The sequence below is a fragment of the Jaculus jaculus genome, chromosome 6 (assembly GCF_020740685.1).
Source record: "Jaculus jaculus isolate mJacJac1 chromosome 6, mJacJac1.mat.Y.cur, whole genome shotgun sequence".
NCBI classification, from domain to species: Eukaryota; Metazoa; Chordata; class Mammalia; order Rodentia; family Dipodidae; genus Jaculus; species Jaculus jaculus.
Genome location: NC_059107.1, coordinates 30,829,239 through 30,844,792, shown reverse-complemented (window position 1 = coordinate 30,844,792; position 15,554 = coordinate 30,829,239). Strand labels below are relative to the sequence as shown.

At 49.0% G+C, this 15,554-nt stretch overlaps 1 protein-coding gene across 1 annotated transcript in view; it reads right to left on the bottom strand.

The window, feature by feature from the left end:
* Nucleotides 1-14,213, bottom strand: part of Hrh2 (histamine receptor H2) — a 34,444-nt gene extending 20,231 nt beyond the window's left edge. Inside the window, exon 1 of the mRNA XM_004665023.2 lies at nt 12,653-14,213. Coding sequence (XP_004665080.2) covers nt 12,653-13,719 — 1,067 coding nt within the window. The 5' untranslated portion in view covers nt 13,720-14,213. The remainder of the gene's footprint in view (nt 1-12,652) is intronic.
* Nucleotides 14,214-15,554: the final 1,341 nt, after the last annotated feature.

Here is a 15,554-nt window from a genome sequence, read left to right as displayed (position 1 = left end):
TTTTTTTTTTTTAAGATGAAGTAAATCCTGAATCCTTGCCCAGTGGGTGCTTACAGAAAAAGACCTCAAGGTATTTGTGGTAATTATCCAAGTCCATTCCCATCACTCATTTTTACTCCATCCCTGTGAGGCAGGCAAAGGACACATCTGTTTCATCAATGGGGAACCTGAGGCTTGACGAGACCTGCCTTTGATCCAGGCCTGTGGATCTCTGGGCTCAGTTTCTACGTTTCCGTGCTTGTCTCTGCTCTGAGACCCTAACTGGCTCTCCAGTGTCTCAGTGGTTCCAGTCTTGAGTGTGGGACAGAGTTTCCCTCAGATAGCTCTTTCTCAACTACTTTCTTCTCCTTGTGGTCTGTATCCTGTGCCCCAGTCAGCCAGCCACATCTCACTGCTGATGAGGTTTGGAGGAAGTGATACCTTCAGATGTGGCTAGCTGCAGGGACACCCACAGAGCCTGCCCTGACAACAAGTAAAGTGGAACAGAGAGCTTAAAATAGCCCTTCCTCGAAGTGACAGAGGAGCGCTCAGCACTGCAATATCTCCATCACACCTTCTGAGGCTCGGTGTCCTTTGCGGAAGAGGTGACAGAAAGAATGTAAGAACCAAAGGAAGGGTAGGACTGCTTACAATGCACTCTTCCAGACACAAAATGGGTTTGGTATTCATGCTGTGCCTGACACTACCTACACAAGACCATAATAATAGGAGGAAAAGATCATGACATCAAAATAAGAAAGAGACTGATTGAGAGGGAGAGGGGACAGGATGGAGAATGGAGTTTCAAAGGGGAAAGTGGGGAGAGGGAGGGCATTACCATGGGATATTGTTTACAATCATGGACATTGTTAATAAAATAAATAATCACATTTTAAAAATCCCTTCCTCTGGTCAGTACGTATGTTTCTGGAAACTCAGTTTCTAGGAAGACCATCTGAAAGAGATCTCAATGTTCTCTGCACGAAGACGGTCACCTTCGAGTTACTTATTGTTGCGGTCAGCTCTGCATTGCTTGACAAACACCCAACCAAAAGCAGCTTGTAGGAGCAAAGGGCTTATTTCAGGTTTACAAATTCCAGAGGGACACTGTCAATGGCGGAAGAAGCTGGCTCATTTCCATAGAGCCAAGCAGACAGACGCCATCAGATAGACAACGCCAACAAGCACAGACAGACAGAGCTCCACACTGCTCTCCACATGCCTCAGGGCTAGACCAGGGACCCGCCCCCAAACACACCTTAGGGCTGGACTCCAAGGTCCACCCCCGGTGACATGCCCCCTGTAGCAAGGTTTTGCCTGCTAGGGGCTCAAGTGGCAAGCTCAATGTTAGTGGAACGTCTGAGTCTATGGGGCCATACATTCAAACGACCACACTTACACTAGCAAAATGGATGCAAAGACGATGATAGCAAGAGACAGAGGCGAGAACATGTTTTGGCCCACCATAGGTCTCCTCATGGTCTCCTCTCCCAGCCCAGCCCTGAGCTGACAGTTACTGGTGGCTCCCCTATGCTGAACACTGTTCCCAGGCCTATTCTTCCCTTCAAAGCTTAGAACAACCTTTTGAAATGGGTACCATCCCATTTTACAGATAAGAAACTGAGGCGTGGGAAAGGTAAGTCATGTGCTCAAGGTCAGACTGCTCCCAGGCGGTCTTGCTCCATGGACTCAACTGTTATCAGCTCAGCAGTGGCCCTAATCACCATCAGTGCAGCTCCCTACTTGAGCAGAGAGGAAGTGGCAGGACCACTGGGGAAATGTGGACGTTGGTGGGGGAGGAGGGGAGAGTTAGGCTCACTCCTTTAGGGTCAAGAGCTGGTTGTATGTGAGCTCAGCTTACCAATGAATGAGGTTTTTATATTTAAAATTTATCTTATTTTATTTATTTGAGAGATAGGAGAAGAGAGAGAGAGAGAGAGAGAGAGAGAGAGACAGCAAGAAATGGGGGAGGGGAGAGAATGGGTGTGCCATGGTCTTCAGCCACTGTAAACAAACTCCAGATGCATGCACCACCTTGTGCATCTGGCTTACATGGGTCCTGGGGAATCGAACCTGGGTCTTTTGGCTTCACAGGCAAATACCTTAACTGCTAAGCCATCTCCCCTGCTCCCATGAATGAATTTTTTAGTGGCGGGGTGTCTGAGAGCAAGAGGCGTGTGCCCCACTTCCTGTTGGGAAGTCCAGGACAAAACTGCTTCAGATGGGTCTTACAGTGATAGGGATTAGAAGGCAGCTCATTTGGTAGTCAGGGTTATAGGCTCAAAGGTCATTAACAGAGATTTTTAAAAAATTAGTCTAGCATTTATTTGCATATTTTATCCACACATTATAAAAGGGGAAATTGATACTTACAAGCAATTTTTAAGTTTAAAATTTTATATTTCATATAAAATCTCAAGAAATTTTATCACAGTGTAGACTTTCAGATATGTTCAGGACAGTACAGTGATTAACATCAAAAGAATGGTCACTGCTACTCTGAGGCAGTTCTTTATGGCCTGGATTTCTTTTCTTTCCTTTTAAAAACCCAAATGTCACCTAATTTGTGGATATCCCTGTGTTGCAGACCTCAGTACCTGTTTGAATTAAATTGTCTTTTTATTTCTTATTAGATATGGACATAATTTGTATGTAAACATCACATGCTGGTACCATCCTTTCCCTCCTCCCTGCCCCTTTTCTGAAGAAGCCCTCTTCATTGGAGATGCAGGTCAACCCAATGGAGATTGTGAGTCATGCATTATGGGGGCAGCAGTCAGTTATGGGGGACAGGCAATGTTTCTGTGCAAAATGTCCCAACTTGTACCTCTAATAATCTTTCCACCCCATCTTCCGCAATATTCCCTGAGCCATGCTGAGAGCATTTTAAGTCTACTTCAGTGATGGACACTCAGGAGCATCTAGATTCTGGTTTGGTAGCTGTTGGGTGTCCTCAGTATCTTTCTCCTCACCCTTGTGCTGATATCAGCTTAATTAAGAGAGCAGCATTCTTGCTCATTCCCCCAATTCTATGAACAGAGATTTTTTTTAAAAAAATAATAAGTCACAAACTAGAGCCTGGGAACTAAAATCCAAAAAGTCCTGACTCACGTGCATTTACCATCAGGCTAGCTGGCCCACACATTCTCAGTTAATTAACCCTTCATCTAACTCATCAGCCTATCAGGAGCCCTCCCCCTACCTGCATTCAAAGTAACCAATCTAGTCTACCCTCACTTGATGCCTGATTGGCACCCCAAGGGTATAAAAACCTGACCCAAGTCATTATGGGGTCACCCACTTGGGACTCATCTCAGCTCAGGGCTTTTCTTTACACTCACTTTGATTTCTAATGAATCCTTCCTGAACCTGCCCTTCCGTCCTGTCTGCACCTGTCATTCTCTGCAAATAAACTCCAGACACGTGTGCCCCCCTTGTGCATATGGCTCACATGGATCCTGGGGAACTGAACCTGGGTCCTTTGGTTTTGCAAGCAAGTGCCTTAACTGCTAAGCCATTCCTCCAGCCCCTCTGTGACTTTCAATTGTACATTTTATTCAATAAGCATTAAGTTTGCCAAACAAGTTCCCAATTAAATTTGGAGGTGGGGAGAAAAGGATTCTCTGAATGGTTACTGGTATTCAGTAACTGTTTCCTAAGATTGAAACATTTCCTCCTGAAGCAGGGAGGCTCCGGAGCATGGTGAAACTCCCATAGAATTCAGATTCAGGAAGCTGAAAAACTCCGGAGGTTATATAAAAAGTAAATAACTGGGGGCTGGAATGATGGCTTAGCAATTAAGTGCTTGCCTGTGAAGCCTAAGGACCCCAGTTTGAGGCTCAATTCCCCAGATGCACAAGGTGGCACATGCATCTGAAGTATTTTTTGTAGAGGTTGGAGGCCCTGGTGCGTCCATTCTCTCCCTCCCTCCCTCCCTCCCTCCCTCTCTCTCTCTCCCTCTTTGTCTGTCACTCTCAAATAAATAAATAAAAATAAAAAAATTTAAAAAAAGTAAACAACTGCTGGAGGAGGGGAAGGAGTTTCTGAAATTGTACAGGCAACTCTGATAATGAAATTTTCATGGGTGTTCAAGCTGGGGTGGGAGATTTTTGCGGGGGGGGTGGAGCTCCCTGAGTTACCCTTGCTCCCATAAGCAACCTCAGTAAATTCATTGATTCAACAAGTTAGACTTGGATAGAATTGATACTTGGGTCTGTTTTTGTTCCTTGTGTTTAGGGTGAATAAAAATACTGTTCCCTTCCCTGACCCCCAGGAAAAGTAACACAGTTGGGGGGCTTCCCTGCCACCCACCCTGAATGCCAGTCCTTGGGTGATGATGGCATGTGGCTAGTCCTTGAATTAGGAAAGATGGAGTCTTATCCATAAATTATAATGCCTGCAGGGCCCTCCCTGTGTCTTGCAAGGTCACATAGAAAACAAGCACACCTATTGATGGCCTTGTGGTACTACCTGCCACTCATTGGTACTTGGACAGCCTTCCCTCCATCCTCTCTATTTATCTCCATGTAGGAAGGGAGTGGTCCTTCCAGGTCAGGAGAGCCTGAGGAGGTACAGAGATCCTATAATGCCCACTGGGCCTCTACACCCCATTTGGGCCCCTACCACTGTGCTCTGGACACATGCAAATGTTAAGCTGTTAGTGGTTATGTACTAATAAAAACACCAGTGTCACACCAAAGCAGAAAGCCCGGTGACTCACTGATGTTTCTGCAGGGGCAGGAACAGCTATCAGAAATTTTAATCCCTTTTTTTTTTTTTTTTTAGCAGATGAAGAAATGGGATCTCAGAGACAGATGCAACAGTCTTCTTGGAATCACACAGCCAGATATCCCTCCAGAAAAGGGGATGGCTTGTGAAAGCCAGGGCTTCCTGTCCTTAGGGATGGGTTCTTGTTCAGATCTACCGTGTGCATGACCTTGCTTCACTATCTACAACTGTTTGTGACAAGGACACACTTCACTGAATCGGTCTCCGAGTGATTCATGAGTATGAAAAACACGTTCCTCCGTTGCCCTTGCCAGAGATTCTTGACACAACACACAGTTGGTATTGTGGGCGTAATTTCACACCCGTGTTAAGCATTTGGATATGCATGTTGTTGGGATGGTCCCTTGAAGCTAATCCAAGTCCCCAGCTTTCAGATGAGGGACGCGAGGCTCAGGGTCGGGACCCAGCTTGAGTAATTCACCAGCAGAGTAGAGACACAAATCTATTAAAGCCCATTCCAAATGTTACAGCTGCTCCTTTGCAAAAAAGCCATGGGTGGGAGGGATGGAATTGACTACTTACCAAGAGCGTACTTGCCGTGCCAGACACTTTCATGTAAATTGGTAGCAAATCGCCTCATAACCCTCCAGGGGGAACGTTTTTATCCCCGCTTTGGAGATAAGCAAGCTGGGCCTCAGAGAGTGCAAGGCATATATTCTCAAGATCACAAAGTAGAATTAGTAGCCATTTCTTTCTTCTACACCAGCATTGGCAAACGATAATCCATGGGCCCAAACTAGCCCACGACCTTTTCTAATTGACTCAATCGAAAAATACAGTGAAGGACTGGAGAGATGGCTTAGCGGTTAAGGCCCTTGCCTGTGAAGCCTAAGGACCCAGGTTCGATTCCCCAGTATCCATGTAAGGCAGATGCACAAGGTGGCGCATGCATCTGGAGTTTGTTTGCAGGGGCTGGAGGCCCTGGTGTGCTGCCCATTCTCTTTCTCTGCCTCTTCCTCTCTCTCTTTTTTAAAATAAATAAATAGAAAGATAAAACATATATATAGTTTTAAATACCATGAAATTTTATTTCATGACTTATGAAAATGTTAAGCAACTGAAACTTTAGTCTCTACCAGTAATATTTTATGAGAACACAGCCACCCTCAAGCATTCAGTTTGTGCTCTGATGGCAGACTTGAGTACAACCATGTATCATTCAGTGCCAGAGACACAATCTGACGAAAGCATCATCCAGCCATATGAACGTTGTGCCAATGTCATAGTGTCCCACAACGCCAGCTGGTGCTGTGTCGTGTACCCTGGGCTGTAGAGCATAGCCTGTCCCTCCGGGTTACAAACCTGTGCAGCATACTACAGGCATTTCTGACACAGTGGTACGTGCGTACCTCTTCGGATGTGTAGGCATTGGGTGTGCATGCATGTGTGTATGCATATGTGTATGGGCAGGTGTGTGTGTGTGTCTGTGTGTGTGTGTTCCTCTATTGATGTTCACCTTATTCTTTGGGGAGAGGTCTGTCACTGAACCTAGAGCTCACCAATGTGGGGACGGGGCCGCGGGGAAGGCATAGTCGGGAGAAGAAAAACCTAACAGATTGCATGCCGATGCCTCGGTCTGGCTTCAAAGGTGCCATCCCCAGACCTGTATATGGGAAGTTCTCTACCTTGCCAATGACTCCACGGGAGCCATGATTCATTCCCCTGGACTTTCGAGGCTCTGAAGGGCTTCCCACCTCCTCTTCATTGTCTCCTTCCCCTGACTTCCTCTGCAGACAAGAGGGCTCTCCTCAAACTCTGCAGAGACTGAAGATCAAGGGATTGACTTCTGGTCGTGGCTGCCTGCAGCTGCAGCTATCTGCTCTGCTGGGCAGCTGTGGAGAAGGGCTGGCCTTGGGCATTCTGAACCCACCTGGACAACAAGAAGAAACAGAAGAAAGAAGAAAGAAAAAGAAGACCTAGGTGATCCCCGACATAGCTTCATACCCGGAGTTCCCTGTCCAGTGCCTACGAAGGACCAACGGTTCTCTGAAGCCCATACAATGCCACATGCCTACTGCACCCTTGCCTGCCCCTGGTGGAGGAATAGGACATTGGAAGGCAGGAAGAGGCAGAAACAAAAACAGAAAGGTGGAAAAAAAATAAGAAAGATAAGACAGACAATGTGGATGGAATTTTCTAATTTTATTTATTTGTTTATTTATTTATTGGAGAGGGCAAGAACACACTAGTACCCCTTGCTGTTGCAAACAAACTCCAGATGCTTGCTCCCCTTTTTGCATCTGACTTTGCATGAGTGTTAGGGAATGGAGCCTGGGCCATCTGGTTTTGCAAGTGTCTTTGACCACTGATCAAACTTCGTGGCCCAAGATGGTACTTTCACAACACCATGGTGCCTGAAAGAAGCCAGGTGCAGAATGTCCAGGATAGACAACCTGCAGAAAGCAGTTGAGTGATTGCCTCAAGTTGGGGTGGGTGGGGGGAGAGGCTGCAGTAATGGGGATGAATCCATTAGCAGGTAACAGCTAAAGGGGACAGAATTCTTTTGGTGATGAAAACATCCCCAAACTGACTGTCATGGTGACACGATTCTATTGATGAACCAGTCAGCAATGACTTGTAAACTTTATGTGAGTGGGTTGTGTAGTATATGAACTGGCTGGGAGAAAGAAAAAGAAAGATGGCAAAGACGAAGAAATGGATGGCGGGAAACAGAAATCCCCATTTCTTACAGTACCTCTCACATGCCAACAATGCTGTGCCGCCTGCATCTTTCATTCTAACTCTGCACAAGAAGCCAGAATTATTATCACTTTCTAGGTCAGGAAACTGCACCTCAGACTGTCAAATGCCAGCCACCAGTCAGTGGAGGAACCATAATTCATACTGGGTCTACCCAACTTCCAGAATCCCAGGAGAACTCCAGGCAGCCGGGAGGGGTAGATAACTAGCGTATGGCTGAAGATCTGCCCCACACAAGGCAGCCAGCGGGACTCCAGAGGCACCACCGCTGTTCCTTAGTGTACAATGAGAAGCTGTTCAGAAAGGCTGAAATCAATAGAGCCACATGATTTAAACAAACACATCCCCGGCTCTTGAACAGGTCAAGTTTAGCCTGGGGAAGGGAACTTCCTTCCTGAGCAATAGCTCTGCTGGAGAACGGTATCTATCAGATGTGGCTCTGCCCCACCCACAGATGTTGCGGTCTCGGCTCTCCACACTGGACGTGGAGCAGAAACTAAGAACGTGCAGCTTTTTCCAGTTCCCCGCCCCAGCTGAGGTGGCATAGCTCTGGATGCCAGTCCACTTAGGAAGCTTGTGTCCTGTGCTGTTTGGCACATGTGGCTTCACTTTGTCAAGCTCACCTGTGGCAGGCAGAGCTGGGGTGAGGAGGGGTTGGGCTGTGTGACTCAGAGGTGGCTCTGGAGGTTGCTGTGAGGTCACCCCCGACAGCAGGGTCTGCTGGAAGAGGACTCCAAGAAAAGGGAACAAATGATTTCTGAGCTCTTCCTAGGTTACTGGAACATCCTCTTTCAGCCTTGGTTTCCTGATGCTCATAGTGGGGGTGGCGATACCCACTTCTCTGGAACCTAGAACAGCACGGTCATTCAACAGTGTGCCAGGAACAGGGCAGGGTGTCAACGACCCAGCAGTGGATAACACAGGCAGGGCCTGCCCTCCAGGAGCGTATGGTCTAGGGAAGCAAATGTAAGATGAGTGGAGGCCATAGAGTAGGCCAATGTGAGGTCTGGGGGGTTGCTGACCTGTGGGCATGAAGGAGTGCAAGGCAGTGCAGAGCCTTGGTGACTGGGTAGAGGATTTGAATTTGATCCCAAGAGGAACAGACGGGGTGAAGCACAAACAAGCCCCTTCTGAAAAGCTCCTGTGGGACTACAGAAGAAACAAAACGAGGCAGAGGCAGAGAGGAGGAGGAGGAGGAGGTACCTGGCTGGGGCTCTCACCCTCCAGGCGCCTGGTTGTGGCCAAGCCAGGGCCATAGATCTAGGGCTCTGCTGGAATGAGGAAGTGTCATACCAAGGTGAGATGCCGCTTGACCACGTGCTTGTATTTTGTCTCCCCAGAGATTATGTGAAGCAAGTGAGTGGAGGGGACTAGGACCCAGAGGACACCGGGTAAGGGTTCTCTGAAGCTGAGTCACTGTGTCCCTGTGCCTTGGTTCCCTCCCCCCCCCCCCCCACAGGACTAGAACTGAGCTGTTGATCAAAGCAGGGCAGGTTCAAGTGCAGGCCTTTCTTGGTGAAAAGAGTCCAGGCTTGGAGGGTTAAGGCAGGCTTGGTCTGGGCTCCTAGTTAGCTCTGCCATGTCTGAGAGTGTGGGGACCTGACACCAGCTGCTTTGTTTCTGGCAGGCCACTGCTGGTGCAGGGTCACCCGTGAGAACCTGGGCTTTTCTGTGAGAGAGCCTGTGCTCTGCTCACTGATAGATGGCGAGCAGCAATGGGATCAAGCAAGGTCTTGGCAAATGCTTCTGAGTGAGTAAATGCTGAGTGGATTATTTTAGTGAGGAGGGCCCAGAAGGTGATGGGAGGAGGCTCGACCTGGGAAGGTGACAGGAAGTGAAACAGGAAGCTTGTCAGTGTCTGAATGATGAAGGGCCTCTAATGCCAAGTAGCAAGTTGGGCTTTGGAGCAGACCAAAAAACAGGTTCACTGCACAATCACCTACGAATGCTACCTCATGTGACAAAATGGACTTTGTCGATGGGACCAACTAAGGACTCTGAGATGGGAAGAATCTCCTAGGTTGTCCTGTGGGTGCCCAATGTGTCCCAATCTAAGACAGAAGGCAATTCAGCAATAGAAGAGACACCATGCACACGGAAGTGGAAGGTTGGTCACAACAAGCATGAGTAAGGGCTTGGGAGCCATGGGCTACAGGTAAAGCTGGGAAAGACAAAGTGGAAGGGGATGGTCCTTGGAAGTTGCTAGAAGGAGCCAGCCCTGCCAACATCTGAGCTATAATGGAATACATATATGCTGGTAATGAGTGGTAATTTGTTATAGCAGCCATAAGAAACAACTCTGTCAGCAGTTAGGATGCAGTGGAGTTTCTGAGCAGGGCTGGGACGAAAGATTCCTCATTCAGAAAGCTCACGTGGAGTGACGGAGCACAGATGGGGGTTGGTAGCGGCGAGGCGTCACCCCTGATCGAGCTACAGAAGGGGCAAACTTTGGGAGGCTGCCTGCTGGGCACGGGGAAGTTAGGACCAGGAGTTTCTGCTGTTCTCTATGTTGGAATCTCCACTTGGCTGGCTGCATTTCCTGTCCCCAACTCTACTCAGGGTAGCCTGGGTCTATCCCCTCTGGCATTCTTGGGGTATAAGGACTTTGGATGAGCACTGGTTCTTGCCTCAGAGAGCAGGAATGAAATGCTGAGTCAGTGGGAAAGCCAGAAACCGACCTGACTGAGGGATACTCAGGTCCTGAGTGCCATAGCAACTCAGTGGCCAAAAAGACCTCTGCCCCACCTCCTGCAGCTCCCATGCCCTGGTGCCACAGGGTCCTTTGATGGGCTCCTTGACCTTCTGCATTAAACCTGTCTGTCTGCTGGTTCCAGGGGCTGAAGACAGATTACTGCGGGGGTCTCTGGGAACTGTGCTCTGTGGCTGCTATGTCTGAACCAGGTGGACACTGCCTTGGCGTTTTCATAGTCTGCACCCCAACTGACCGTGAGGAGAAGGTGGCCACTTAGGCCCTGCAGTGTGCTTGGCACTCAGGGGTCACGTAGTAAGTGGAGCTACTCTACCATTCAGACAGAGCTCAGCTTCGGTGGATCTGCCCATCTTGTTTCGCTTGGAGGCGACTCGCATCACTTTAGAGAGTCTCAATTTCCCGTCTATGAAGCGGAGATTCAAACAAGGCTCAGCTTCACAGGTAGTGCTGAGAAAGAAATGAGTTCCCTCGACCCCAGGGTCCAGCCCCATCCTGGGTAATCAGGACTCTTCTGTTTGCATTTAAGGCTTGGCTACAAGGGTCTCCCCAAGGACAAGCTCCCAGGGATATGCACCGCCCATCCACTCTGGGGTCCTGAGTTTCAGTCCTTTCACATGCTGCTCTGAGCCGTTATCGGACTGTTCTGTGACTAGACTGTGAAAGTGAAGGCGTGGGGTGACAGAGACAGTGTGTGGGTGAGGGGATTGCTCTTCCTTGTTTGGCAGTGCGGGAGTGGCAGTGGAGTCCCCTCCAGGACGACTGTTGAAAGGAACAATGTCAAATGGTAGGTGATCAATGAATATTAGCCACCTTTTTAAAGTGCTTATGTTGAGCTAATGTTTTTCTAAGGCATAGGGTTAAAAGGCAGCTTGTTCACCTGGGATTTGGGCATGGATGAACAACACAAGGTAATATAATACAAGAGCATCTGAACATGTCAGCCTCCTGTCAAGTCTATCACCCTATTGTTGAGGCAGGGTCTCACTAGCTCATGTTGACCTGGAACTTACTTTATTGCTCCTGGCTGGCCTCGAACTTGCTGTGAGCCTCTTTCCTCAGCTTCCTAAGTGCTGGGCTTCAAGGGTTATGCCACTACGCTCAGCCATCTGGCAGGGAGATTGTGGTGCTGTTCACATCCCTAAGCTCAAGCGAGCTTCAGGAAGCGCTAGGGGCAAACCAATCAGGCCCCACGAGGATAGATTCAACCCTCTGAGATGAGGAAGCTCAGATGGAAGAGGGACAGGAGCCAGCTCAAGCCATAGAGTGAGCGAGGGCAGGGTGGAGAACAGATATTTATAGTGATTTTTTTTTTCTGTAATTCCTCATCACAACCAACAGGCCAGCTGTCGTTCCCAAATCCCTGTCATTTCTACATCCCCGGAAGTCTAAATAGTTCCTGGAACGTGGTGGGACTCTGACAAGGGCTTGCAAATAAATGAATGAGTAAACGAATGAATGAATGAGTCAGTTCCACAGACCAGCATGGGGGCAGAGAGCAAAGGCATGGTCTGTGGAGAGAGAAAGGAGAGTAGCATTAATTGAGCAACTGCTCCGCGTTAGGTATTCCCCACGCATCCATTCGTGACTTTTCTTGGCAGCTACAGCAGATGTTGGCTCTGTCCACCGTCCTCAGAACCGCTTGGGTCTGTGCTGTGGGTTCCCTCAAGACAGTGACTTTCTCAACAGTGCATTTATCAAAATCTCATTCTGTTTTGTTTTTTTCTTTTTTTCCTGAAGTAAGGTCTCACTCTAGCCCAGGCTGACCTAGAATTTATTATGTAGTCTCAGGGTGGCCTCAAGCTCATGGTGATCCTCCTATCTCTAACTCCCCAGTGCTGGGATGAAAGGCGTGTGCCACTATATCTGGCTTTTTTTTTTTTTCCTGTTTATCTATCTGCCTAGTCTGAACACTTCTTGGAGATTTTTCATTCTTCTCCTTCTCATAGGCCAATACCACTGCCTCTTCCCTGTCTGCAGATCCACCCTGAGGTCTACACGAAAGCCCAGCTGTGCTAATGCTCACCCTCCCCCCCCCCCCCCCGCCCACATACATCTACCCTTCCCTAAGATCTATAACACCGTGCCCACACTCCTGGCCTGGCTTTCAAGGCTCCACCTTTGCAGCTCTGCCATTATCTTTCCCTGCTGACTCCAGCCTTCCCCCAGGAAGAGCTGATTAGCGCATGGTTCTGTCAAGTGCCTCACCACAGGGGATAGTCCACGGGCCTGTGAATTCTGGAGTCATGAGCACTCCGTCCAGGTCCCAGCTGAGGGGCCCTTGATAAGATCTTTGTAATCTTTAAATCGGTCCTTTCAAAATACAGGTAAATGTTCTACTTTCAGGAGCCATCAGGAGGATAAGAGGAGAAAAGCATTCCCAGTATCTAAACCAACACCATCCATACAACTGCCTTAACCCTTATCATTCGGAGGGCAGGATGCCTCGCTGCCTACATGGTGCACGCAAATGGTTACCTGTCTGAGGCTCGCTGGGTGGCTGTGACGTCCGTTCCACTCCACACCTGGAGCTTCAGGGGTCTCTCCTCCTGCCACTTGGCCTCTGGGCTTTGACTCCTGGACAGCAGGGAGTTATTTAACCTCAGTGAAGTTTTGTGCGAACGGTGGCTGGCCAGCCTGCAGCAGAAGAGCTGCTGGTACGCAGTGCGGAAGTCTCTGTTGAGGGCAGCGTACAGGATGGGGTTCAGGGCTGAGTTGGCATATCCCAGCCACAGAACGATGGCTTCAAACACCTCGTTGATGGCATCATCCCCTTTCAGGCCACGGTAGACAAATGCGGTGAAGTACGGAAACCAGCAGATGATGAAGGTCCCCATGACGGCAGCCAGGGTCACGGTGGCTTTGTGCTCCCTGATGGTGGCTGCTTTCCAGGAGCTGATGTGGTTGATCTTTCTGGCCTGCTCCCGGGCGATCTTAAAGATGCGGTAGTAGGTGATGCACATGATCAGGAGAGGCAGGTAGAAGGTGACCAGCCCGTCCACCAGTCCATACACTTCGTTCACCTGCACCTTGCACTTGTCCTCGCTCCTGCGGGTCTCATTCCTGCTGTTCCACCCCAGGTGAATGGACAGGAAGGACAGGGTGATGGATATGACCCAGATGAAGATCAAAGAGACTGTGACGCGAACTGGGGTGACCAGCACAGGGTACCGCAGCGGGTCTGTGACGGCGCAGTACCGGTCCAGGCTGATCATGAATAGGTTGAGGATGGAGGCTGTGCAGAGCATCACATCCAGGCTGGTGTAGATGTTACAGAAGACCTGGCCGAAACTCCACTTGAAGGAAAGCTGGTAGATGGCTGAGAAGGGAAGCACCAGGAGGCCAAGGAGAAGGTCAGTGACTGCCAAGGACACAATGAAGCAATTGGTCAGACTGCGGAGTCGGCGGTTCAGGCTGACAGCCAGGCAGACAACCACGTTGCCAGCGATGGTGATGAGGATGAGGAGGGTGAGGATCACACTGAGGGAGACCTTGAACACAGCTGAGTTTAGGCAACAGGAAGCGGTTGTGCCATTGGATTCCATCCTGGGAACCTCTGGCACCTACGCCTACCTACCTGTCCTTTGACCCTGGTCACTTCTTTTCCAGCTCCACTCCCTGGGTTCAAGGTTCCCCACAGAGCCAAAGGTGAACAATTCAAGTGGGGGCAGGTGCCTGGGACTGGCCTGGTGCTGTTCTTCTAGAACTAGATCAAGCAGTCCTCTGTGCGGTGCAGGGCATAGGTAGGACTGACGGAGTAAGGGAAAGCCTTGACGTTGTGTTCATGGCTCAAACTCCAGTTCTCAACTGGTCCCCTAAAGAGCCAACTTTCTTCCAGGCCTGTAGCAGGTATCCACCCTCCAGGTTTTGCATGGAAACTGAGGTCCTGGTACATGTATCTGGAGGTGGCTTTGGTTTGATGTAGAAGGGACCAGACACAGACACTGTCATGGCCTTCTCCATGGCTCGTGCCCGCTCCCATCCATGTGACAGAGTCAAGAACTCTTGGCCTCCCTCTCTGGGGGTCACTGGAAAGCACGAGCTGAAAATGCAAAGGTTGAGTGTTGAGCACTTTGGAATCAGACCAGCAGCGTGACCTGTTTCAAGGTGAGTCCTTCTAGACCTGGCACGAGACCAGGAGGCATGGAGGCTATTCTAAGAAACCCTCCTTTGGAAAGACTGAGGCGGTCATGATACACTCTGGCTGGGAAGGGAAAGGGAGCCAGGGCGTAAGGGTTAGGACACCACATTCTGCTAGAAAAAGCTGGAATTGCAGATTTAGACACAGAATTATGCCCCAGGAGAACATAGTTTGTATTCATTCATCCCCTGCTGGTTCCTGGTGCCTGACCAGGCATTAAGTACCTGACGACTGAATGATAAAAATGAATGGATGGGTTTTAAAATGCGATGAATTTACTCATTAACCGTTGAGAACAGTATCTGGAGCTGCAGTTTTTAGAAAATGTCATACTCGAAACCAGGGACTGACAAATGCTTTCAGCTGTTACAGTGACTCAGCTAGGCCCATACAGCACCAAAACAGTCATATGCAAATGAATGCTATGTGGCAGTACTCCAGTAAAACTTGATGACCGACACAGGCTTGTGGGTTTCATGTAATTTTCATCTGTTAGAAAATCTCATTTTTCCAATGTTTTCCAAAACATTTTGGGGGGGGCTGGAGAGATGGCTCAGAAGTTAAGTACACTTCCTGGGCAAGCGTGAGGGCCCAATGGGGGTCTGAAAACCACCCAAGTGAAATCTCCAGAACCCACATGAAAACCTGGGCATGGTCACGCACACCTGTACCCTGGCTGCTGAAAAAGGGTTCAGAGACCAGGGAACCACAAAGGCTTGTGAATGAAACAAACAAACAAACAAACAAACAACAACAACAACAAAAAAACCCAGCAAGCTTGGGTATTACTAAGAGACTCTGGTTCAAAATGAAGATGAGAAGAAGAGCAACGGAGTGGGACACCAGACATTCTGCTCTGACCATCACAGCAAGCACATGGCTCTTTGTAGGGCACGTATATGTGCGTAAGTCCCCCCGCCGCACACACACACCACATTATACACAAGCAAAAAGAAAACAGCAGGCAAACAACACAACCCGTTCTTAGGTCCTCTGCTATACAAAAGTTGGTCAAGGGCCACATGTAGCCCAGCCTACAGTTTGTCACTATTACCCCCATGTTTTGCTCAATACTCTCTAATTCTTACTGGTCTTTATTAGCAGCATACGGGGTTCCCACTGGTTCCTCTGGTACAGAACTCACTCAGTTGTGATGGTTGGATGGCTGTCCTCGGTGGGTGTGGCTGTACCAGTGTGTGCTACCTCAGGTATTTCAATGGCATCTCCACCCTCCTTCCC